Here is a 26305-nt window from a genome sequence, read left to right as displayed (position 1 = left end):
TGCTTTCTTCAGCTGGGCAGAGCCATGTGCTCTGGTTCATGGAGAATCAGTTCTAGTTCATGATCAGCCCTGACTCTGCAGCAGGGAAAATGCACCACTGGTGAGCGTGGAAGGAGTTCAGTGCTGTGATTCTGTTTTCTTCCCTCCCTGCCATTGTATGTTTTGTGCAGAGTCACGCTGTCAGGTTCATCCCGTGCAGCTTGTCTGAATGCTGGGTGGTGCTGCAGAAGTGTGAATGAGAGCAGAGCTGAAGGGCTTTGCTGCCAGATCCTTCAGAGAGGCCCTCTCTCCCTCTTTGCCTGGGCTGGAATTGCGGATCCTACTCCCCCTCCCTTCAGACCCGAGGCCGTGTCTGTGTGGGGTGCAGTGTTTGCTGTGCCAGGGCTGGCTCTGCCCTGCTGCTTTGTGGGGATGGGCCAGGTCTGTTGTGAGTTCCCTGGGGCAGTCAGGACACGGATTTAGAAATGATGTGGTGTGGGCAAGAGAAGCCACACTGTGACTTGGACTGCAAACGTCCCCAGGAGGTGAGAACTCGATTCCCAGTGGTACCACACGTTGCTAAAGGAGGTGTGTCATTTGCATATGTTTGCATGAAGGTGGCCTTTGCATGTGTTTTCTACATTATGAGAGACAAACATGTTTTGTTTATATTGGTCTCTATCTCCCAGATTATTATCAAATGGGTTTCACTTTCCGCAAGTATTGACTGAGGAATCTGGGCTTATGCCCCCACCCAGAAACACCCACAGTGCCTGAGCTCTCCTGACTTGCCCTGTAATGATGAACCCTTTGGTGTGATCTGTACCCCCTGGAACAGTCTCACAGGCAAGCACTGACATGATGAGCTGAGGACCTAAAAGAACTTCAACTTCTTTACTGATGGTGGCAGGAATATTTATTGAGATGGGTGCAGTTGTCTTTTATGCACAGTTTGCTGCTATTGCCAGATTACGAGCATGAAGACAGTTGTGCTCTTTGTAGTAGCAGGGGTAACAAACCATTAGTGTGAGGGTAAGAGTGTATCTGCATCTATCCAACAGTCAAGTGCTTTTTCTCTGACATATATGTTATGGTGTTGGATGTCTTGCATTTGTGCCAGTATAGCCAACTCCTGTCTGCTTAGATGCCAGGGTAGTTTTACAAGTGAAAATCTTTTGGGTCTTCCTTGCTGCTGTTGGTATTGTGAGGGGAGGAAAACAGGTGAAACTTGATCAGGATGACAGATGCTTCAACTTCAGCAAAGTTCAGTAAACAGAGAAATTATCTCCCATTTTGGGTTTTCAGGGGAAATCACCTTTGTCTCAAGTGAAATATGTAGTGCAGATCAACAAGGAAGGAAAAAATGAAATCTTAGCAAAATCAGACATATAAAAACTGAAATCTTCCAATGTAAGGGTTCCCTGAAGTGTTCTATCTAATATATTTGTATTTTCAGTGGTCATTCACATGTACCTCAGCTTCTTCAGAAAGACTGCAATCACCAAAATAGTGTAACACCGAAGGAAGCAATGTGAAAATATTGCAAACCAATTGTCAGTAGTTTGTAAACCTCTATACCTATCCCTATACCAATAATCAACTACTAAATAGAAATCTCTGGGGTTTCTACTGCATGAATTAAATCCATCTGTGGCACTTTAAGCATATTTTTTTAGTAGTTCAATGATTTTCACATACATTTTCTCTGTTGCATCAAGGCCCCACAGGAAATCAAGATGTCCCCATGTAGGAAAATGCTCATGGTAAATGAGATTAGTAATCCGAGGAAGTAGCCTTGCCATGTCTCTTGGATCTGCAAAAGTGTCCTGTCCACCACTCCACACAGCAGTTGGGGTCTTTATCTCCTCTATCTTGTACTCAGGAGGAGCAGTCTGTAAGACAGGGAGGAGACCTGAGTGAATGCTGCTGCATCAGAGCTGTGTTTAGAGCAAGGTTTCTGTGCAAGCACCTCTCTTTGTCTTTTGCTTCTGCACTGCCTACAGTAAAGCCATAAGGATGAAGGCCACCCTCTTATTGCTCATTGCCCTAACTCCATTCCCTGCCTTGCTTGTCATCACAGAAGAAGTTAAAGAAACACAAAAGATTAAAATGGAAATGAGATCTGAACCAAATGACTTAATGCAGGATGGTTATTTGTCACTGTGGTAAGGGACTATGCACAAGATGTTTTGAAACTTGCCCTTATCAAAGGGTGGTTCAGTTATCTTTCTTCCTGTCTGCTTTTTGGGCCATTTCCTAACCTTCCACAATATTTGGAATAAAACAGTACCCATTTCAGAGTTTAAACTTCAGGTATTTAAAGATCATATGTGTGTATGAAAGCTGTCTGAGAAGGAAGGTGTCCTTGGAATCTTTACCCACTTGCAAAATAATGTGCCACCCATAAAATAATCTGCCCTGACTCACAAAGCACACTACAAGTCAAGTGATCTGATCAAACCTCAAAAAATAATCAGGTGAGTTATAAATGTTGCAAGAGCAGACCATTTTCAGGTGTTGAGGACTACACAATAAATAAAGCTCCTACATAACAAATTTTGCCTGTTTCCTTTTTTCCATACAGGATACTTTAGTTCTCCCCAGCAGTCTCCACTGTGCCATACTGAACCATCCCTTGAGTTTAATTTTTACAGCAAGTAGCCTCTGAAAACCAAGGTATGCATTTCCACTTTTTTTTTTTTTTTTCCCCTTTTCATCCCCATTTTAGTGTTTAGCTGAAATGCAGACTTTGAGCGTTTTTGAGGAAGAGCTCTGTACTCATCCAGTCTAGGACCTGGGAGTGACTCTTAGCCTTTTGGGAATGGCAGGTAAGCTGACACGTTGTTGGACACATCCCTGCATCAATAGGGGAGGCTGCAAGAATCTGCCGTGTTTGTGAATAGACTCTGACAATTATGTTCAGGTGAAGCTTTACCTAAGACTACCCTCGTTTTTGTAGCATTCAAGGTGCTAATATATGAATTTTTCTAATCTTAGTTTTGCCAGTATCCAAGGATGAGTTCTCAGAAAAATGAATTGCCTTACCTGGTTGTATTTCTTCATGTTTTCCTTACAGCCGTAGTCATAAGCTTGAAATTGGTCTGCATGTTTTATCTGTTAATATTGTAACAAGGACAGATAAAATGAAAATGTTAAGACACAGAGTGCAGGAGTTGTTTTCTTGCATATGATTGAACTCAAGTCTCAGGCAGCAGACAGGATTCCAGGGATACTGAGGAGGAATTGTGGGATGAGTGGTTCACCACCTTTCCCCTTGCTAACATTTTCTCCTGAACTTCAGCCACCACCCTTCTTATGTTTAGTAATTGGAGCCTTGCTACCCTATCTTAATTGGCTCTTTAGTTAGCTGACGTAGCTCTTTGTGGTGCAGGAGTATGTCAGGGCTCTCACTAGCCTGGGACACCTCCTCAAAATCCTCAACTTTTGTGTGCCTGCTTGGTCTGCTCTGGTCTGCTCACACTGCATAGCAGAATATTGGGAGCAGAGTGTGGTTACCTTAGCACTAAACTGTTGTCTTCTGTGGTTTGTCTGAAAGGAATATCGAAATAATAAAGGATTAACCTGTCTTACTGATAATGGGTGTTTTGTGGGTTTGTTTTTTTTTTATCTACACATCTAAGTAACTGAGGATATGATAGAAATCTGCTAGCTCATCTCTGTTTTCTGGCTCTGGGTTCTGGGTTTCTGATACCAGGAAGTTTAGGCAGGGGATGTACTGCAGCACACATGTATTTTAGGGCTGGTTTAAGTGGCGCAGTTCACTTAGAGTTCACTTAAGTTCACAGCTCACATACAGTTCACTTAAGTTTGCTGTTCACATGGAGTGGTGTGTTTCTGAGCCAATGCCACCTTGCCCTGGTGTGATTTGGAGTCTAGGCAGAACAAGCTTAGGTCTGAAAGTGGCATAAGGTACCAGCAGAAGAGGCAGTTCCCCATTTTGCCATTGTGCCAGCAGAAGCATTTGTGCAGTAAACTGGCTTTTGGAGGTAATCAAGGCTGCAATTAACCCTCTGGGAGACAAGCTTTAACCTAGATCAATTCCTTGTCTGGTTTATCCCTGACTGTAAACTTCTCACTTATCCCACCTGCCAAGTGCCTAGATTGTGCTTGTGTTCACTTCTGCAGCTTTTTGCACACATCTTCATAAATAAGGACAAAGGCTGAAGGCCATGAGAGGCATGATGTGCCCTGAGGAAATCTCAAAGCCTGGTGCCAAAGGGGAAATTCAGGGAATGATCTGATGGGCCATGGGGAACAGGGCTCCCTCTGTGACAGCTGAGAAGATGTGATGGGCAGATTTTCAGATCTGTCAGCTTTGGACTTCCCTGTTGGCTGTCAGTTGCACAAAAAGCCATAATAAGAGTGTTTATATGTCAGCACAGTTATACCTGCTGCCAATGAATAATATTCTGTACTGATGTTCCGGCTGGATAGTGTCCACTGTATGAATCTGTTCGACTCTGGAGACAAAGCAGAAGTGTTATGAAAGAAGAGATCCAGTGCTGTGAAAGAATAAAGCTGTGAAGACCCTGAGCAACATACTGCTGCATACCCCATTTTATAGAATATTCTTCAGATATAAAAATGGAAGTTGAGGAAAGATTCACAAATACACTAGTTTACAGTCGGAATGATTACATAGGATTTTATATCTTTGTGATAATCTTTTCAACATTCTCAACACAGAGAAAACATAATTTGAGAAGCATGTATGGCCTTTTTTTCCCCAGTTTGTATGATTTGTATAATGCTTTTAAATAGTGCTGTGCATAATCAGTAGAGAAAAGTTCTCTACAGTTCTCTTGGGCTAATGAAGCTGCATGTGTGAGAGCTTTCTATGGGTACACTTGTTAAATAGTCTGAGAGATGAAAGGTGACTGGAGAACAGACATGTGAAAGGCCCGTAAGAACAAGAGGTAGCAGCCAGAATAAAGGAATGCAATCTTTCTGCTGGGAGAAGAGTGAAGAAACAGCTTTGAGTTTTGGCTAGAAATCTTTCAATGTGTAGCAAACAAAAAGAAACCATCTTTTATGTTCAGCTGAGTCAGATGTCTTGTTGTTTAGGAAGTAAAATTGTGCAAAAGAGAAAAAGATCTTTGTCCAGTTGCCCTTCAAAGGTTCTTCAGATTTACTTGTATGAAGCTTTTCTTGGAGGTGCTTACCGTGTTCATATTTTGTATCATGCCCCCGACTAGATAGCAGAAGATATTGCCACAAACTTTCCCCAGACACGCACAGAACCGTGTTGCAAATACTTCCATCAGCACATTGTGTTGAAGAACTCCTTTGCAGCCAAGTAGTAACTGAGGGGAGGAAAAGTGCAAAACTTTTCTTAGTTGTTGCAAGATTATTTCATGCAGAAAACTCCCTCTTCTTTAAGTCACTCTCTCTTCTTTAATAGCCCTTCCTCTTCACAAGAGGCAAGATTACTGAAAGCGCTTGCCATCCCACTATCCTTTATAGAGTGCTCTTCCCAAGGGCAGACCACTTGTTCCTCCTTCTCCTTGGGACGAGTGCTGGAGGTCACTGTCCATCTGTTTTTAGTGTACTGATCTCAGTGAGAAAGGAAATTGGCTGCACTGATGTCTGCAGATATAGGAAGTCCCTTTTTGCCCTAATACTTTTTCCTGGCAGGTGCAAATTGTACTGTGAGTACCACTCCTAAGTAAAGAGGGATCAGACAAATGAGAAGGGTGTAGAGCTGAATGCTCTGTAGTCACATCGTGGGTGCAGCTTGGACAGAAAGAGAATGTGCTTCTGTGGTTTGACATAAAGTATAGCGTGCATGATTTCCGCATTCCTGGCAAATTCTATTAAGTTGGCACCTTCTGGTGTTTAAGCTTCCTTTATCACTTTACAAGTAAATACTTTACAAGCATAAATGATCTGCATGTCTGATAAAATTAAGATGTGAAATATCTTACTTGTGGTTTTTAGTAGTGCTTAAGGCTAGATTTAGTAGACTATATTAGATTTATTTTGTTCTGGTATTTGAAAGTTTTCTTCAGAAATAATTTGACTTAAATAAGTCAAAAAGTATGCCTGCTACCTTAAAGAAATTGCAAAAGCCATACCATGTGAAACCTTGCAGTTTCGCTCTTTGGAAAGTTTGAAGTCTGATACACTGAATTCAATTCTAACTGATCACCCCTTAAAAGTTCAGGTTGAGTGAGTCCAGTAGAGACAAATCAGACAATTATGTCTTTCTCTTCAGAAGGAAAAGTTACTTACCCTGATCAGTATCTCGGGAAGCCGTGTAATTGTTACCAGAGGACTGGTAGAATGTGTGATAGTGGTCACTGGTGCCAAAGCAAAGATTGCTTTAATCTTCTGAGTCAGATCAGGATAAGCAGAAAGTGCTATGTAGCCTGCAAGTTCAGAAAAAGAAGTCAAGTTGATGAAGAATCTCCACAGATCAAATAAATAAAAAAGCAGTAGTCAGCAAAGGAGTGAGGCTAGGTTAGCATCCCATTGGCTGTTTTATATTTCTGTGCTGCAGACCTAAAGAGAATGTTTGATTCTTGCTTAAAACTTTTATTTAGAAGATAAAGTTCATTCTAAAGATACAAGCTCATTAGAGCATGTCCTGATACTGCTTTTGTCAGAACTGATAACTTTGTGTTAAGGCCAGTTTTGGTTGAAAAGGTATATTAATTAGATATTTGAAATTCAAATTCTCTCTAAATTTCCCTAAATTCAAAATAAAAAGTTTCTCGTCTTGCAGTCTCTAAAAGACTGTACACGTGTATGCTGCCATTCAGCAATACAAAAATTATCTAAATATTAATAATTTTTTCCCTTGTAATTAAGCAAATACTTGCATGAAAGTGAATGCACACATAAAGGAAAAGTATAAGGAAGGCATTAAAGCTAAAAATGATTTGTCTCTGTTTTCTGAATGTGTTTAAATTTCTCCACTGATGGATTTGACTGGCTGACATAATTAGCTGAAGAAAAAGAAGGTGGTGATTTCTTCTGAACTATTAATTCTGTAAAAAGACTCTTAGAACACACATATGGGAAGAAAGGAAAATAATTTTCTACTTAATACCACTTTCCCCCATTTTCTCCTCTGTTTCTGACTTTGTTTTTGTAAAAGGACAATGGTACACTGTGACATAAACCCCAGAGTCTGCTCACAGACCTTATCTATAAATCATAAACACTAACACTGTCCGTTTGGTACCCAGACAGTTCTAACATTACCTGCAGCTGATCCTTCAGAGTGACCAATATAGTAAACATCCTTCTGTCCAGTTTTGTTCGTGATGAAGTTCAGCTCTGCTGGAATATCATATTTACCTATCTCATCGAAGCTGTGGGGAGAAACACAAACAGCTGGCAGACAATGTGAGTATCCCAGTGTGAGTTACTGACTGTCCCTTTTGTTCATTGCAGCAAGCAGGACCCATTGAAGGAGGAGGTTGCACACTGTGTCTGCATGCTGGCTTGAGCTGGGAAGTGGCAGAGGGGAGCAGCTGTGCAGCCTGGCTGCCTGATGCCTTGGGCTCTGTGTGGATGAAGTGCCAGCTTCACCTGACAGCTACAGTCCTTGGGGAACTGAATTCAATCAGTGCTTTCACCTGCATGGGCTACAAGAAATATTTTTCTCTCAGATAACATCAGCTGTAGTAGATCAGATTTCTAGGCTGAGCTGAGCACTCTCCTTTCCTTTCTGTGCCTGGGACGTGGTGTCTGGTGGGAGACTTCAAGGTTACAGATGCCTCCCAGTTTTGGAAGCCTTTTCCCACAGAAACCAGAAAGGTGACCTGTGTACTTCCAGCTTTGCTTCTGTGTGTGCTGATTCCAGAAGAGCCTGTCCAGCTCTTGCAGCCAATTCCTTCTTATAACCTCCCTGATATGCCCAGGCTGCATCTGTGGAAAAGAGTTTGTCTAGTCTCCTTAAATGTTGCATGTCCCACTTGAAGTCAGATTATATGAAAACATGTCGTGTTTTCTTGTAATTTAGAGGGGAATTTTTTTTCATATAGCCAGAAGGGGAAAGGTTCTGCATTCTAGTGGCATTCTAGTAGTTCTGCATTCTAATCTTGCTAGTTCCCTGATAGTTGCTTTCTTCAGAAATTCTTTCTCCAAAGAGTACCTGAACTGCCAGAACTCTTTCTGGCAGGGCTTAAGGGTCTTATGTTTTAAAGACCAGGTGTCTCCTCGGCTGTTTCCCAACCAGACATCATAGCCAGCATCTGCAAGGATGAAGCCCAAGCTGTTGTTGGGCAGGTTGGCAATCCAGTGAATAGAATCTGATAAAATACCATGATGTAACAAGACTGCAGGCTTCTTCCCTAAAACAGAAGAGATTTTCTTAAGCTGTAATAGTAATAGGTAATGTGTACTTAAATCTGGGGTACAGCATTTGGTTTTGCAGGAGCGTTTTTAACCAATATACAGAATTCAGGCCGCATTCTAGCTGAATGACTGGGTACCCTTGCTGAGATGGAAAGGTATGGAACTTTGCATTTGCAAAGGGGAAGGATGGAGAATCCATGTAAGAGTTGGCTCTCAGGCTGTCCTTATATCCTATATGTCATACCTGTATTTTGTCTGTTCCTTCCCGAAGGAATTCTGAAAACACCAAGAATGTATCCATCCTCCGTCGGAACTTCATATTCCTCGCAGGGGAATCCATGGTATCTGATAATTTCACTCTTTGGAAAGCCAAAGGAGAGTTTGTTGTCATGCATTTACAGTGAAGACGTTGCAAGAACTGTTTGGAGGCTGCTTCTGCCCAGGAATGTGAAGCTAGCCAAGAACATGCCAGGGAGATAAATGTGATAAGCATATTGCTAGCCTTTCTCTACTGTGTTGTAGTGGTAGGGAGGGGCACCAAAAGGGATTCCTGCAGGAAAATAGACCCCAGGTCTCTCTGTTTTGTGGATGATCCTACAGCTGCCATGCTGTAGCCATGGAGGCTGGAGGATGCAAACAGCAGTGAGAGGAGTTGGGATGGGTTTCTGTGAAGTGGTTTGTGTATTCTACTTAATGCTTAATATCACTCAAATTGTAGTAATTGCTGTAGCTGTGGCACTCAAGCACTACACAGACTTTTAAGAGTAGCAGGATGCATTAAAGTCTTCATCAGACCTGCTTTGAGTTTGATTCCCTATTTGATTTCCTGTTATGGGGCAAAGTGAGTGACTAACCTTTTGGGAGATACTTTATCCTGTTTTGCAAGGCTGACACAGGTCTGTAGTATAATATTCTGCCTTGGAATGTGGTCAAACTACTCAAATAATGTCCTATTTTGCAAGCTATCAGTGGTAGGCTGAGAAGGAGCATCATGTATTTCTGTTGGTGTTGAATTATGCTAAAACAGATCTATTAGCATCCTAATAATGAAACAAAGATCTGGCAAAGATAAACAGCTAAGCCAACCTGGAGACATATTGTTGGTAGTTGATCACTTTATACTTTCAAAGTCCTGTCCACTTTCATATGGTTAAGTTCCCCTAATATATCCCTTCTTGGACTGTGTATAAGGATTTCTCCTTTGGGTTGGGATGCCCCTCAAAGTTACTTCTCAAGGCTGAGCAAAAGAGATTTTGCCCACAGATGTTGGTGTGGGTGAGGGTGAGTTACATCAATCTCTACTTTAATAATTGTTTCTTTTTGCTAGCTTTAGTGCAATTGCTTTGATATAATGCAGTGTCCTCTATTATCTTATATCAGTAGTTTTAGATACTCTACTGTGTAGTAAAGAATTCTGATTAGGTTATTTTTGACTAATCATTGATTATAATAAATCATTATTTTTTATATAAATATATCTGGTTTGCCATGGTTAGTCCTGCAGGAAAAAGTTGTAGAATGTTTTAATCACACCTTTATAATTCCTTAGCCTTCAGCAGTGAGAGACAGTGACTAAGACTGGATTCAGCTGCACCCAAGCTCTGTTTAGAAATCAAGGGGGTCCCTTCAGTGCCTCACAACTCAATAGAAGGGCTTCTCTAATGAATATTGTCTGAAGCTCCCACTCTCCCCACAGCAAGGTTGTACCTTTTCAGAGAGTAAACATGCAGCAGTATCTCTATCTGATCCACAGTGAGTCCTTTCTTGCCGAAGTGTGGTTAAGCAAGCCGCGGAGGGTGGATCTCCTATTTCAGACTCACAGTACCACCTACTACACTGCTGCCACAGTGAGGAAATGTTTGGTGATTCAGAGCAAGGGCTTTTTGTTTTGAGAATCTGCTGTTTGAAGAAGGGGTACAAGCACCCTTACCACTGTACTAGGCAACGAGGTTGTTACAGAAGGGCAGGCCTTGAGACTAGAAGCCAGCCTTTGTTTCCACTGCAAAGAAATTCTTCTCTCTAGCTCAGGCTGTTTGGATAGGAGCATCAAGATTTCCTCTAGGTCTGTGCTGCTGGAGGGAAGTTCCCTTTGAAGGGAACTTACTTTAGCCTCCTGATAGGCACTGTTAGACAGTGGTAGTGTAGTGAGAGAGAAGCTTTAGAAAAGGAAAGCAGGTGGCCAAACTTACAACGTTCATGAAACATTCCGGGTTGCGACTCTTCTTGCAGCGGCTTGTGCCAACACCTGCAGTGGAGGCTGCTGTGAATCCTGCTGAAAATGCAATTCCTTGGGAGCAGAGCAGCACGAGGAGGCACCACATCTTGGGGCTGTGTGGAAGAGCACGTGCTCTTTGTTCATTAGGAAGAGAGTGGTGTGGAATTCCACAGGAGGACCCAAGAGGAGAGTCTCCTGAAGGTTGCTCAAGGTCTGTTCCCCAAGGGCTACCAGAATAAGTACCTGTGTAAAAGAAGGATTGTCTACAGCTTTTCCTGTTTAATATGGACTACAAATGAGTCACAGGCTTCAGGGAGAGAAGGAACCAACCTGGGGGGCCTGTGTTTATGTGACATTGATGCTAGTTTGTGATGAGAACCTTCCTTTCTCTCTACATATGGTCTTTTTCTATTGTAAATCTCTCTTTCTTGGAGAAAAGGCTGAATCTTCCTGGATTTTAGGCATTGTCTGGTGGTCACAGCAAAGCTTGTCTGAGCAGAAATCATAATGCTGTCTGTGTAGTTAATGCCCTGCTTTTTGGTTGTAGCCACCTTTGTAATTAGCATGGAAGGAACAGGTCATAAACCCAGAGTGTTTTATCTGAATCACCATGGGGAAGATCATTAAGGTTTGTAGAGTATAGAAAGGACAGGTAAAATATTTTTTTTTTGTTTCCTCTGAATTTCATGAGGAGGGAGGGAGTGAGTGGGTTGTCAATTATCTTCATTTTTTATTAAATCTGTCACATCCCTTGAGTGACTACAACATTTGGATTAAGCCACAATTGGAATATTCTAGATAGATTGATAGATATAATATAAAAATTATGTATCATTATATATTACTAGAATATATATACAGTGTAATATTATACTTTTAATTTTGAAATCCAAAGTCATTGTGATCTATCCACTTTGTAGGAGAGCACTCCAATTATTCTGTACAACAGAAATCCTCCTACCTGTGTACTCTGGAAGCACAGTTTCAGAGTAAATATTCCACTGCTTTCTGCTATTTTATTTAGTTCAAACAAAAGTAAAAAACACGTTCCTCTTTTTCTGCTTATGGAGCATTGTTTGGAAAAAATCCTGAAAAGTCCAGCATAAGTCACAGTTTGTACTGAAGATGAATCTATGCAGTAGCTAAATTATTGCCTTTTTTATGGTGTGCCATTTTCTATGTACTGTACTGAATATGAAAGCTTTGTAAATCAGACATAATGCACCAATCAACTCCAAGGCTTGGCACACAGCTGTCTCATTAATTTCAATGGCCAAGGCATAGGGGCTTTGAACAATAATCTAGTATTTTTATGCAACAAAACAATGCCAAAGAGTGACATTTACCTTGGCAAACTGGAAATAATTGATTTATTTTAAAAAGGAAAAAAAAAAAAGTTAGAGGAAGATGCCTGAAAGATACATTCAAAAATGCAGTTTCTGGAGGTTTTTATATTAATGAAAACAAACCTTAAACCTTCTAGAAATTCATCAGTGTACTCTTGAGAGAGTCATATGGCTTTCACATACACTATAACTGGGACAGAAAGACACCAGGTTAGCAGGTGTCAGAATCTCTGGGTTAACTTGCATGAAAAAATCAAATGCTTTTGCAGCTATAAGAACAAGGTTTATTTAATCTATGTATATGTTTTCAATGCTGAGATTTCTATGCATCCACAGTGACATCCCTAGGGGAAAAAAGCAAGGAGAAGAAAATTAAACCCTCGGTTACTTCATTTTTCCCATTTGCATGGGCCAAAGTCCTTTTCCTCTCCAGCTCTGGCAAACCGGCACAGCAGTCAGGAAGGATGGCAGGCTGGCTGCTCTGGGAACCAGCTGCACAGAACTAGGACAGCACATCTGCATGGAGAGAGGCAAGGGAGAAAGAGAGCACGGATGCACATAAACAAACTTACCTCTGCTTTGGCTCCCGCGCTTGCACCGCCTGCTGCACTCCTGGTCAGTCTCCTGCTGATTCACTGCCAGAAGCCTGTGCCAATAAAAGGAGCAGCAGCAGAGTTCTGTGTGATCTGCATGCATAGGAGAGCATGTTTAAGTGCTGCTTGTTTGCCAGTATTTAAGGAGTGGAGTTATTCTGTGATAAACAGCACCGTTGCATGAATTCTGAAAGACCAAATTGCACCATGGATCTGGTGAGGTAAAGAGGCATCTAACCTGTCATTAGAATACTTAGGAGGAACTTGGTTATTCTTGTTCCCTGAGGCTGTGACAGATCTTTATCTGTACTGCTACCTGTCTTGCTAAATGCTGTAACTATTACATTTTGGGATAAAACGTAGAAGAATCCATCTTTTCTCAAAACTTTCTAGCTGCTGCTGTGGGTAGTACAAAAGCTGTTTTGGTCACTAGTTCCACACCAGTTGCTTGTTTTCTGAATTGCTGATTGTTTGGGACAATCCTTCTTTGTTAGATAATCTTAGAATAAAAACAGAAGTGATTTGAAAGGTGTGAACCCCACAACATACAAAAAAGAGTTTGCTCTGAATTACCCTGCTTTTGTAGGGATTCTCAGGAACTGAATTAAGTCTGAAAACATTATGTAAACTTCGAGTCAAGAGAGGGTGCTAACACTAATTCTTATTATTTCTAAGCCACCTCCATAAACTCTGAGAACACAATATATTAGAGACCTCTGCCTAACCACTGAATTAATTGAAATCAGCCTAGGGGGCTTGATCCTCACTGAAACTGGCCTGGCTTCTGGATGCTGCAAATTCTTTGAAACGTGGGTGCTAATGATATGCTGCCTTGCTTGGGAAAATGAATGAAGTAAGTGCTTGTTAGTAAACAAAACCTGAGAGTCACCACAGAAACACTTCTGCTTTATGAAGTAGGGCACAATCTGTGGAAAAGCCAAAAAGGGGATTTCTCAATGAAAAACATCACAGTTCAGCAGGTCAGATACCACCACTTAGTGAGAAATGTTGAAGACTTTTCTCTGCTTTATTTCCAGATAACACCATCCTACAATTTTTGTTTTATATAATTGCAAGTGGGAATGACTGAGACATTTTACCTCTATCACGCTGTGGTGGCACACAGGATGTACGATATATTTCCTGATGTTGTTGATGGGAACCAAGTGAAGAGCAAAAGATATGTTAGCCCATCTGAAAAGGGAAAAGAGAATGAAAGTAATGCCTATAAAGAGAAAATAAAAACCACAAAACCTAGCAACAGAAACTTCCCAGGATGGGCTGCCCTTACATAGAGAGCCAGGGAAGCTAAGATAGTAAGTATTCTCTTTTAAAATGCTGTGTCAAAATTGAAGTCCAGGTGGTCAGGCCTGGAGCTGGACACAACATGAACTCAGTTTAGTGTTATAAAATACAGGCTCTGGTCCATGCCTTGGAGGGGTTTCTTTGGGTTTGTTGGGTCTGTTGAGTCAATGCTGTCCTGCAGCAGAGGTGCAAGGGACATGGCAAGGATGTTGTACAAGTGGTTAACAGTGTTCTGAGGGAAAGTATAAGGTGTCAGTGTCCCTCTTGTGCAGACATTGCCTGTTCCAGGACTGCATTTCTCAGGGATGTGCATTTGGGAGGACTGTTCTGCACACATGACTCCAACAAGCCACATGTTGCCTTCCTGAGAGTAACGTAGCTCATGTGATTTGTGGCAATACAAATTCTAGTGCTCGGAATTTAAAGACACAAATGATCTTCTGTGACTTTTATTGAACAGGCTGTTCTTAAGCTATTGATAGCTAGTTTGAAAAATTAGTTTACTTTATTATTGCCCTGCTGAAGGCCCTTCTGAAAAATATTTAGTTGCCTTCTGGCTCACATGAAACTTTTGAATGTTGTTGAATTCTGTCAGGAAGTAAGAATCATGTTTCCTACACAGACTGGGTAGGGGACAGTTTGCCCATGCACTGTCTTGGCACCCTCTGGAGAAAAAAAATCAAACCCTTATTTATTAAAAAAAAAAAAAAAAAGGTTTTTCAGGATTCTAATCTTCATTTACAAACATGGCAAAGAGCACTGAAGCAATTGGTTAGTCAGAAGTGAACTTGTGACTATATGCATTTGCATGATTTTCATATCTCATCATGGCCGGGCTGCTTGACTGTTCTTCAGTTGAAGCTCTGACCAAAGTAGTCACTTCAGTGCTTTTCAAGAGGACCTGGGATGTGATGCTTTGGAGAGGATGGATTTTTTTCTTTTTCTTTTTCTTTTTTTTTTTTTTTTTGGTTAGTTTGTTTTTTGAATACTTTTTCCGATTACCATGCATTTATTTATTTTTGTTAGGAAGAGATGAATTAAACTACTAAGTTGTTTTATGTAGCATCTTAGTGATTCAATATTACTTTCAACTGGTTGTAGTTTATAAATTCCAACAAGGTGGTCAATAGATGCAGGAGGATGTGGATATCTTAGGATCTTGATGTGAAGATCTTAATGAAATGCTGGTGAGGAGGACGTTTTCACCTTTGAGGTGTTACTTGCTCTTCCATGTCCTCAGTCCAACGTCATGTTCACCACATGCTTGAAGACCAGTGTGTTGTGAGGATCCCAGAGAGCCTGTCACAGGTAGGTGTTATGTCTGTGTCTGTTACCTGCCAGCCTAACTTTCTTCTGAAACAGGCACTGAAAGGGCTGGAAGTGGTGCCAGCAAAAGAACACTACCGCCAGCAGTGTTGTACTACTTTAATTAGACAAGGCTGGAGATAGAATAAGGAATTTTATATGGTACTCCACCTTGCTGAGAATAAATACTAAAATTATTTGGAAATAAAAGTTCTCAAATGTAAGGCAGAGGGCTTGGATTTAAGATGCATGCTTACATGAATATATCTTAAAACTTTTTTTAAAATTTGCTTGAGATACGTGACGTGATTTAAACTATAAAAGGAAAAGATATTTTTGAGGTGAATGCAGGAACTTGAAATACACATGCCTTGCTCAGAAAGACTGATGCCATCAGCATCTTATCCTCAGGGCCATCAGCAATATTTCTCTTCCCAATTAGCATATAAAATTATCAGGTTAGACATGAGTCATATTCCTTGGTTGGGCTGGGCTAGAAAGAGAAGACTGAGCAAAAATTATGAAAGAGGCCGGCCTGTTTAATTAAAGACTGAGAGGCTAATTATACTGGGAGTTTTCATTGAAGGCGTGGGATTTGGTTGCTTCCCTTTTCTTAACAGGCATTTGAGGTGTTCTTGCAGAAGGTTTGGACTGTGTTTTAGTCAACAGTAACTTGAGTGGCAAACTAAGTACAATTCTTCATTATTTTAAGTTTTAGATTTCATGCTCTTTATTCTTTTCACTCCTCCATTTCTTTACTTGTGAAACTTCCTTCCCTTCTCTCTCCCTCCTCTCCTCAACCTGTTTTGCTACTTTCCTTTTTAGGTAACTGGAGGATGTTGTTGCAGAAATGACAAAGGAAAATGCTTCTGTGTTGTAACTTGTTCCATCAGTCTCCCGTAAGCTGCTGTTCTCAGGTTTACCTCCCTGGGTTGGGTTTCTGAAGACAATTGTTTTATGCTACTAAGTAGAAAGCACTGAGAGGAAACATAGCTTAAGAAAAAGTGATACTTTTATGTTAACTATTAACCAGATTCAAACAAGCTCAAGCACATTTCAGGTGAGGGTAACTTGTTGGGCTGTTGAACAAGAAGGAACTCCAGAGTGAAGAATAGGCATGGGGATACTCTATTCAGAGGTACGTGACCATTTTCTGCAGTTGCTGATGCTGTTCAAGGTATGGATATTCACTGGGCTTGGTTTGTCCCCGTTGCAGACTCCCATAAACAGGCTTATAGCGATCTGGAAGGTTTTCCCTTTGGAAATGTTTTCCTTTGTCTACTACAAGCTGTCAGTACTATTGTTTATAGAAGAAAAGAAAATGCAATAACTAGCATAATTATGGTGGCTTCACAAAGTATGTATTCAACATTTTCTGTTGTTCTGTGTTGAGATCAGAACAATTCTGTACACGGTGGAAGCAATAAACAGCTTTGCAAAAGGCAGACAACTCCTTGGCTTACACTGAATACAGATAATAAAGGTAATGCCTAAGAAAACCTCCCACTCCCCCCATATTGTTTTAAGAAGGTAATTACTTGTTACCTTATCTTTATGGGTTTGTCCCCAAACCACAGTTCATTTAACATTTTCCGGTACTTTAGGGTAAATTTTACCTAAACGTATTCTGTTATAATTTTCTTATTTGTACATGGGGGACAAATGAGGATTTTGGTCCTTTGTGACTGTGAGAAGAGTGCGTTGCACTGTGTTTCTTTTTCTGGAGGCAGCATTACATAGCTGTTGCTTTTAAAGGTTACATTTCTATGCTGAAAGCCACGTGTGTATTTTCAAAAAGCTATTCCGTGAAATCAGATATCTTTTCCTCTTTCAGAATTACAAGGAACTGGAATCTGGCATTCATAGGGTGATCAGCTGAACAGACTGTAGCTTATTCTGAAAGGGTTTCTTGCCTCTCTCCAGATCTACTACTCTGGGACAGTATTGCAGTGGAAGTCAGTGTTGTCTAGCTTAATTACAAAGGTTTTTAAAGAATGTTTAAATGCTGTCCATGTTTTTCATGCTTATTAGTTAATATTTCATATAAATTCATTTTCTCTCTTTAAACATTTTGAGATACAGTTTTCAGCATAAATTATGGTTCATTTATACAGGATAGAAAGCTAGGGCACTGAAAATAAAGAATTGTAAGTTGTCTTTTCTGACTTGGATATTAGTGTATTCCTTGGCATCCTAAACATAATTTAGACTTTTCTGTTAAGTTCATAGCATGATTTTTGTATAATTTTAGTGCAAAGGATGAGGCTATGGATTAGTTCAGAATAATTACAAAATGTTTTTCTTTTTTTCTAAGCAATTGCAAAGAGTTGATGTAATTTAGGCAATCCCCTGGAGTTCGAAGGAGGAAGTAATTGCAACTGAAATTGCTCTCCAAGTTGCAAGACAGGTTTTACCTTCACCTCCTCTCTATTGGTTGAATGCTTTGTCCTTCATACTGTGCCATTAACCTTTACTTGTGTGATAGAACTTGCTAAGTAGCTGGAGGCTTATCACTAGCTCATCAAAGCTGAGCAGAGGTGATGCAAGAAACTCTGAAAACACCAGACAGGTTCAGATGTGGTGGTTCACCTGGATCTGGGTAAACTACCAGGACCTGCATCAATCATGTTCTGCAATTGATTTAAAAAAAATTTAAAAATTGGTTCTATAACTGCCCTTTCTGATAGTGAAAGTGTTATTGCTTTTCTTGCACCACTTATTTGGCGATCTTGTACTGAGTTCTCTCAGCCATGAAAACCCTTGCATGTCCTGTGAGTAGTTCTCACCTTCCCTGAAAGCTTATATACTGAACAACTAAATTCTGGTCTGAAAGGCTTGCAGAAGAAGAAGTGTTGTAGAAAGAGAGATTTTAAACACTCAGTTATTATTGTATTATTATTGTGGAAGTTTGCTTCTATGCAAATACAGGCAGATGTGCAAGTTTAAAATATGGAATGTGATATTTAATCTTCAAACTCTACTTTCCATTCTCCAATGTCTGCCCACTGCTTTTTTTTTCAGCTGGGCAGGCTGTGCTCTAGTTCATGATTAGCCCTGATGCTGTGGCTGGGAAAAGGCATCTCTGGAGAAGGTTTAAGGAGTGTTTGGGGTTGTGATGATTTTTCCCTCCCTTCCATTGTACATTTTGTGCAGAGTCACGCTGTCAGGTTCATCCCGTGCAGCTTGTCTGAATGCTGGGTGGTGCTGCAGAAGTGTGAATGAGAGCAGAGCTGAAGGGCTTTGCTGCCAGATCCTTCAGAGAGGCCCTCTCTCCCTCTTTGCCTGGGCTGGAATTGCGGATCCTACTCCCCCTCCCTTCAGACCCGAGGCCGTGTCTGTGTGGGGTGCAGTGTTTGCTGTGCCAGGGCTGGCTCTGCCCTGCTGCTTTGTGGGGATGGGCCAGGTCTGTTGTGAGTTCCCTGGGGCAGTCAGGACACGGATTTAGAAATGATGTGGTGTGGGCAAGAGAAGCCACACTGTGACTTGGGCTGCAAACCACTCCTCCAGAAGCTGAGAACTCAAGTCCCACTGGTGCTTTCTTCAGAATTTGTTGTTGTGGGAGCACTTCTCACACATCCCTAAAGGAGACTCCACAGACACATCTGCTCCAGTTGCCAGTGCACCTCTGGGAGCAAGGGAAGCTGCAGGGGCTCTCCTGGCTGTCCTCCACTGCCATCAGGCTTCTGCTCTCACTGTCCTGCTCCTTGCCACTGCTGAGCATGAGCACAAGGTGTGAACTTTGGATTCTTTGGGTATGCCTTGCCCCTGGCATGTGAAGCTCGGGTATTCTGAGAACTATCCCATGGGTTTATTTCTCTCTTGTGTATGATGAGTGGATAACAACAACATAGCAACAGCAATAACCGTAACACAAATATGAAACTGGCTGTATCACTACTGAGGCAATCTTCTAACACTGTAGAAAACAAAGTGAGACTTTCCAGTCTCTTATCCTCCAGGCTTTTCTAGACTTAAAGGAAATACATTTTCTTGGGTTTTGGATGGAACCTGCTAATTTTACCTAACACTGATCTAACTCCATACTTGGCCTCCCTGCTGATACTCCAGATAGGTGCTGCCTATCTCTTTGTAAGGAATTCTATTATTGTCTTATGAGAAGACTTTGGGAAATAGTTTAAAACAGTCTTAAGCACAGTTAACCCTTTGGATAGGGTTGCCAGGGTGACAATCCAAAAAAAGTGAGAGGTGGAAGAGAGTTTTGTGGCTGAAGCTTCACAACCATAGAAATCCTGGCACATGCTCAAGCTGCATCCTGGGGCCAGGCAGGTTTTTTGTCCAACCTGTTGCTACTGGAAGGTTGTTTTGTTACTTTACTCTGCTTATGAATACAAATATCTTTCTAATTTTCGTGCTAAATTTCTTGGTCAGATGGATCATGTTTTTTACCATGTTCCTTGAAATTAATTGGTTTTCTTTAATACCGACCCTTTAATTTATTTTGGACAGGGACAGTGCTGTCTCTCCCTAAGCAAATCAACCTTTCTTCAGTCTCTTCATATTCCTCAATTCTAGAGAGGTTTCATGCTCCTGCCATGGTCTGATCTCATTTTAGGACCCAAATGACAAGAACTCTACACACTATCCCAGTAAAGTGTCTTCTGTAACATCTCTTTCTGTGAGAGACACTATCTAATATAGTATCTACCTTTTTGGGACAAGTGGCTGACTGTCACCTATTTGTATTTTTTCTTATCTTTATACTTTCCTAACACATTTTTTTCTGAATCCTTATTGTTATTGGTATCAATATCATGAACTTATAGTTGTTGGCAGTGCTTTGTTCCTTTACTTAAATATTCTGTTATGATGTTTGCTTTTCCAGCCAATTTAAGAGATATATTACAAGTTTGGTCTGTGAGACTTTTCACCTTTCTTTGACTAAAAGGTATTTTCAAGAATACAAACCAGCAGAGTGGGCCTCAAAAAAAAAATCCCATACAAATTGGAAAAAAGCTTGTGTTTCTTTGTTGTTTTTTTCTTTAAATGTGAATGGAACATGTTAATGCAGACAGTATAATTTCTACAAAGTACCCCCACTCCAAGGGGAAAAATAATGATTCAAAATGTATCTTTAGTTTACATCATACTTTAAATACATCAGTTTCCCAGGTATTAGTTGCTGGTATGGATGAGAACTTCTTCCTTACATTCTCTGGCCCTGGGTGTTTTCTGAGGACAGCTGGTTTCAGTAGGTGAAAGAGCACCTGTGACTTGTGTGTGCTGGGCTCTGTGCATGACTTCAGCCCCAAATAATGTGGTCTCAGGGAGTGGTCTGTGTGCCATCATTGTTCATGGCTCTAGAACTGAGTTCAGCAGTAGTGTAAGGTTTAGAAAAAGATCCCACAGATCAATGAGAGCATCAGTCAGAAATGCCTTGGGTTTAACCACCTAGCAAGTAAAAGTCTTGGAGGCAGTACGGAAAGAAAAGCAAATAAAACATATCCTTGAGCTGCTGAACGAGCAAAACCAGCTTAGAAAGGAGGAAATTTATATGGTAACTGACTGGGATTTGAACAGATGTTCAACCAAAGAGCAAATCTCCTGCATCTTTAAATAAGAAAAGCAATATCTAAGAAAAAGAGTAGTAGGGAAATCAGAGGTGCAGACTCCACAGGATCTTCTCTCTCCTGGACATGAAGATACTGTACTAGACACCAACATGACAGAGAGCAAGGTTCTAGAGAAAAACTGATCTTTTAATGGCACCTATTTGCAAATCTCACCAAAAGCGGCTTGAAAGAGGCTTTTCTCCTCAAAATCATTAAAACAGTTCTGTTTCTGGTGAAATTAAAATCCCAAATTGTATATGTATGCTTCTATACAAATACAGACAGATGTGCAAGTTTAAAATATGGAATATGTTCTTTGTAGATTTTTTTCTGATATAATAAAAACAAAAGAAGAAGTGGTGCAAGGTCTGGTAAGCATGTAAATACTTTCTTTGGAAACAAATCACTTCTCTTATGCAGCTGTCCAGAAAACTAAGCAGTAATTATACTGGAGATAAACCTGTGTTGTAGATCAAAGTTTGGCTGAAAAAGTGTAAATAAGATGAACATTTTAAGGCAGGAAGGTGTAGGAGTAGAGGGGAAGACAGAGGGAAAGGAACAATCTGGAGGAGTGAGGAAAGAACTCAGAGTTCAGGACTAGATGTTTTTCATATAGAGTATTTAGGATGTGAAAAAAAGGAAAGTGAAGAGGAAAAATTACAGCTAATATTTAAAGAAAATTTCTATTTTGGAAAATGTTGGGCAAAATCCTCAGTACCAAAGAAAAGAAAGACTGGAGAATTCAAATGTTACCAGTCTGCCCCCCCGCTCCCCTCTAAATGTTAGTTTCTGCCTGTATTAGGCTGTTTGAAACCTGGAGTACTCCTGCCCTTCTCAGCTTCTCCTTAGTCTGAATTCTTGCTACTGGAGAGGGAAGGAATTGCAGTTTAGGTCAAGGATGTGTAGAAATACTGAACGAAAAGCTGACCAGCAAGCAGGTCTCAAAAGCCAAGCAGAATCTGACCTGTGGGCACACTGGCATGTATTTTTTTACGTACTTCAAGGTCTAGAAAAGAAACATTGGTGGGGGCTTGGTTTTTCAGCTTTCACCTGAAGTGTGGTTCTCTTCTGGGAACAGATGAGTCAGGAATGGTTCATTCTGCTCAGCCAAAGATAAATTAGCCTGAGGTAAAATCGGGCATGTGGGCTTGTCCCTGCTTGCTGCTTAATACAGTGACCAACTCCTGGGAGAATGGAAGCTGGATTTGGGTTTGGTTTTGTTTTTGTGGTGTTTTTTTTTTTTGGTTTTTTTTTTTTTTTTTTTTTTTTTTTTTTTTTTTTTTTTTTTTCTGATGGCTGCAAATAAACAGGACTTATGTCCTGGATTCTAGAAATAGCATTCAAAATGAACAGAAAAATCCATTCCACTGTGCAAAGGCTGTGACTTTGGGGCTGAGAGCTGTGTAGCGGCTGCAGGAGTGTCTCCTACCACCATCTTCTGGAAGGCACCAAGAACTACAGCCTCTGTCGAGGGTTTTGGGGTGTGTGAGTAGTAAGCCAGAATGGGAAGTGTGGATGTCTTAGTGAAACGCGTGCTGATGAATATTATCTTCTCACTTCAGCCCATCTGCCAGGCAGCTTATAACAACGATTTCAACAAAGTCCATTTCCTTTTGGAAAGCAACAGCAACAATTTGAATGTCCAGGACAGCTTCCTTGGAGACACCCCCTTAATTTGTGCATGTAGACAAGGAAACAACAGGATAGTTAACTATCTTCTTAGGAAACATGCTGATGTCAACCTCAGAAATAAGGTAAGTGGCCACTGACTCTTCCTTTGGGGGACTGTTCTTTCCGATTCTTGGAGTCCAGTGGGGACACTGGGAAGCGCAGACAAACCTCAAGTTTGTTTCCTGCTGAGGATATGTGGAGAAACAGGTGGACTAAAAGGCTTCTCTGCTTATTTTGGGGTCCTGTGTCCAGCTCCATCTTGACAACCTGTAGCACAAAACTTTGCCACCTGCTCTTTAGTTGCTTTGGTATATTTTGTGTTTAAAGACTTTTAAAAACTCTATTCTCAATAAGAGTCTGTGGAGTTTTTTACTACTTTCCTGTTTTTCTCTGATTTCCCAAAAGAGATGATCTAAGGTCTCATTTGACCTTGCTTCAGCAGCCAGCACCTCTGTAAGAAGGGGGGCTGTGGTGATTCCTCCTGCTGATTTACCTTGCTGTGTGGCAGCAACAACCACATGAGATACCCACTCTCTCCTTTGAATTTCTGCAGCCAGGTCCAAGTTTGCCAACATACACATGGAATCCTTTGGATCCCACATCCTTCTTGCATGTGTAGTCCAATTTCCGTGACCCTCTATGTGTTAAGTGTGCTTCTACTTGAATGAAGCAAGATGCATGTGACTATTTCTGCTTGAAAATCACAGGAGATTTCCTATTAGAGAGTCTAAAAGAAAGCTTGTGTAATTTAAAACGTTCTGAATCTGTACTAATCAGAGTTGCTTTGTGTTTAGAAGGACTGCACTTGCCTCCATTATGCTGTGAGGAAACGGTTCACCTTCCTTGACTATGTGCTCATCATAATCCTCATGCCAGTTATGCTTATTGGATACCTTCTCATGGTGAGTCTGGATGGATGCAAGAATCACCCTGCATCTTTCCCTTGCCATTTTTCATGGCAGTGTTTCAGGCTAGGAACCTCTACAGAATATGGACTGCTTTCTTAAAGCAAGACTGAATGTGTACAGCAGAAGGAGCAGGGATTTTGCTGTGGCTGTAACTGGTGAAGGAACAGATTTTTATTACTGCATCAGTCTGACATTTCCAGAGACCATGCCTCTTTTTGGAAAAAAACCCCACGGTATTTAGTACAAATATACTGAAGACTATATGCAGATTAACTGTGTTACTCTTTGCCTTGCACCAAACAGGTCTCAAAGACAAAACAGAATGAACACCTGGTCAAGATGTTGCTTAGAGCTGGAGTCGATGTGAATGCTACTGACTCTGTAAGTGGGTTTATACAAATGCAAATGTGGCTCACATGCAGGAAATAATACTAAAAACGGACTACAGAACCTTCTAGCAGCATAGCTGTAGTAGGAGTATCAGGGACTGAACTGACTAATGTACCAGGAGGATTCAGGGTTTCTGCATGACAGGCAACAGATTTATAGTGTATACAGAAATAATTCCCCACTGATCGACTAATCGTCCCTTTCTGAACAGTGCCCTCATAAGAGAATCCAGGCAAGCTGGGCTCAGGTACTCATGTATTAAATGCCCAATTCTGTAAAGATTCTAAGTGATATAAGCATCTGAGTCTATCAGCATTTATTTTTAACTGGAACAGAGTTGTGGGCTACAGGGCAAGGCCCCGTGTCTTCTCTTGGTCTTCAGAGTGTGCTGATCTGCCATATACAGAGTTATGGATCCACTAGCCTACTTGGGTGAGGTAAAGAGCTCCTCTTCTCTAAGGCAGAAAAGGAGAAACACCAATTTTATCAGTAATGAAATTCTAAAACACTGAAGTGCAAGCAAACAGTACTGTTTAAGATGTAGTTTCTGAGGTCAAGCTCATGTGATCCTCTGAAATTACTGATTTCCTGCTAATGTATCAAACCTGTTTTAGCTGTTGCATCCCAGGGAAGGAATTAAATCTTTTGATCCTGATTTTCTCAAGGTAACGTGTTTGTTTCACCTTGCAGTGTATTGTGACAGGAAATGGTTTGTGTGTTTTGCAACTGACTGTTAGGGTGAATCTGATAGGCTACAGGTAGTCCTACTTACCTAAGCTCTGCTAAAGAAGTCATAGAAATAAAATTAATTTTCTTCCATTTCCCTTCAGTCTGGCAGCACAGCCCTTCACTATGCTTGTGAAATGAAAAACCAGGCAGTCATTCCTCTACTGCTTGAAGCTCATGCAGACACTTCTGTAAAGAATCGGGTAAGAAGGTGAAGTTGATGAATGTATTTGCTTATCGTGGTGGTCAACCAGTAAGTACGTTGTAGGCCTTAGCTGGTGCACAGCAATGTAAAGAAAAGGGTGCACAGCTTCCTGGCAGCCAGTTTGTTTCCTGTTTTCTTCTTAGCTCAGAGCTACTCTATAGTTATTCCTAAGATGCAAGCTGCAGGGAAGGGATAAAAGCCTTCCTAGGTGATTTTTGTGCTGTTGAGCACCCTTCTTCTGAGAGGCTAAGTTAAGCTGCTTCTGTCACCAGAACAGCTCAAGTGTTGCCCAAATCAATATTGACCTGGGAGTAGCTGCACTGCTGAGTTGAGGTGAGCAGTGTATTACCTATGTTTCTCTTGAAATCAAATCTTAGCTGAGCTCCGTACGTTTGGATATTACTCCCAGGAAACTGTGGAAAGGCTTTTCCTACTGCAGGGGAGGTCTCTGTTCCTTTCTTCAGCCAGAGCAGTATTAGGCCCACCATGTCCTGAAACCTTTGTTTTAGAGCAGAAGTGACAGGGGACCTTACACAGGTGGCAAAGTTAGGAAATCTCTCTGTACATGACCCTTATCTGTCATATTGCAATGTATTTCATGTGTTTCTTTCAGGATGGGGAGACTCCCTTAGATATAGCAAGAAGATTACAGTTCCACAACATTGAAAGCATGATAAGAAAAGATTCTTAGCCATCAAGAACTCTCAAACATGCAGAAAATTACCTCATCTGGCAATCCAATTTTCATAGCAGCAGAAGTGCAGAGGATGCGGGCTGATACTTGATAAAGTCTCGGTCCACCCGTTCCATCCAAAGACTCACATCCACCCATTCCTTGCTGCAGGCTTGGACAATTTTGTGTGAGATTTATCAGTACCCCAAGGCCATGAAGTTCATTTTATTTTACTAAGCCATAAATTACTACAATAATGTTCAAAATATTGCCCTTTCCATCTGCTTCATTAGTTTTATTACTTGACTTCTGCAGTCTGTGGATTTTGAAAGGTGGCTATAAAATATCTGGAAGCCTAAACATTGCATATGATGGTTGGCAGCCAATGCAAAAATAAAATATCCTTTAGAGTGTGTGCTACTTGTTCCATAGGGGAACTAAGCAATGTGCTACAGCAGTTATAAAAGGTCTGGTACCCTTCTCTTAGTATTTATCTTCCTACAATGGGAGGGGCTGGGAAAACAGATCTCTCAGTTGAGCCCTTCCTCCTTCCATCCATCCTACAATTTTCACACACCTTAATTCTCACTGTGTTTCTACAAGGGTAGGACTTGGGTTTCGTCTAAGAAACAGCAAAAAGAGATTCAATGCCTTGCTGGATTAAGAAAGTCAATTCCCAGATCACTTTAATGCATTAAGAAATAGTAAAGAAAATATGTTTGGCTCAGTAGAGAAACCGGTCTCTTGACTACCTTTCCAATATAAACAGTGTACTAAAGAAAAAAAAGAGTCAATAAATGAAATGCTGTTGATGGAAACCAGATGTATCATTCCCATGGGACTAGGCAGGATAGCCTGCTGTACAGAGTGGTGCATGCAGCAGGGGATAATACCAATCATAATAATAATATATCCATGAGTCTTCTCTTGCATAAGTGAAGGCAGAAGAAAACCTGCAGTAATAAGCAATGTATTAAAGTGGTCCAGTGCTTTGTGATTTAATAATGCAGCAATAAAAGGGAAACTCCTTTCATACACTGCTGTGTTGTGCCTCCTTGGTCTAACAGATCTTTATTTTTGTTGACAATTTTGGC

General features: G+C 40.9%; 2 protein-coding genes across 3 annotated transcripts; one reads left to right on the top strand and one right to left on the bottom strand.

Moving 5' to 3' along the window:
- Positions 1–1637: 1637 nt before the first annotated feature.
- Positions 1638–10625, bottom strand: LOC121341715 (lysosomal acid lipase/cholesteryl ester hydrolase-like). The gene is made up of 9 exons (XM_041415492.1): positions 10494–10625; positions 8549–8663; positions 8102–8300; positions 7207–7316; positions 6232–6368; positions 5163–5303; positions 4389–4460; positions 3025–3093; positions 1638–1871 (listed from the first exon to the last, which is right to left on the bottom strand). Exons 1-9 carry the CDS (start codon positions 10623–10625, stop codon positions 1638–1640), a joined length of 1209 nt encoding a protein of 402 aa, XP_041271426.1.
- A 5366-nt stretch (positions 10626–15991) lies between these two features.
- ANKRD22 (ankyrin repeat domain 22) lies at positions 15992–25229 on the top strand. Of its 2 annotated transcripts, XM_041415784.1 has the most exons (6): positions 15992–16206; positions 22201–22392; positions 23104–23211; positions 23521–23598; positions 24438–24536; positions 25152–25229. In XM_041415784.1, the coding sequence occupies exons 1-6, from the start codon at positions 16186–16188 to the stop codon at positions 25227–25229; spliced, it is 576 nt and encodes a 191-aa protein (XP_041271718.1). In that variant the 5' UTR covers positions 15992–16185. The 2 variants fall into 2 exon arrangements, with proteins under 2 accessions (XP_041271718.1, XP_041271717.1); XM_041415783.1 differs by lacking the exon at positions 15992–16206 and having other exon boundaries at positions 22177–22392.
- Positions 25230–26305: the final 1076 nt, after the last annotated feature.

Source organism: Onychostruthus taczanowskii, unplaced genomic scaffold, assembly GCF_017590055.1.
Source record: "Onychostruthus taczanowskii isolate IOZ18803 unplaced genomic scaffold, ASM1759005v1 scaffold5, whole genome shotgun sequence".
Classification (NCBI taxonomy): Eukaryota; Metazoa; Chordata; class Aves; order Passeriformes; family Passeridae; genus Onychostruthus; species Onychostruthus taczanowskii.
The sequence above is the reverse complement of the archived record's forward strand: the minus strand, read 5'-3'. Positions and strand labels throughout refer to the sequence as shown.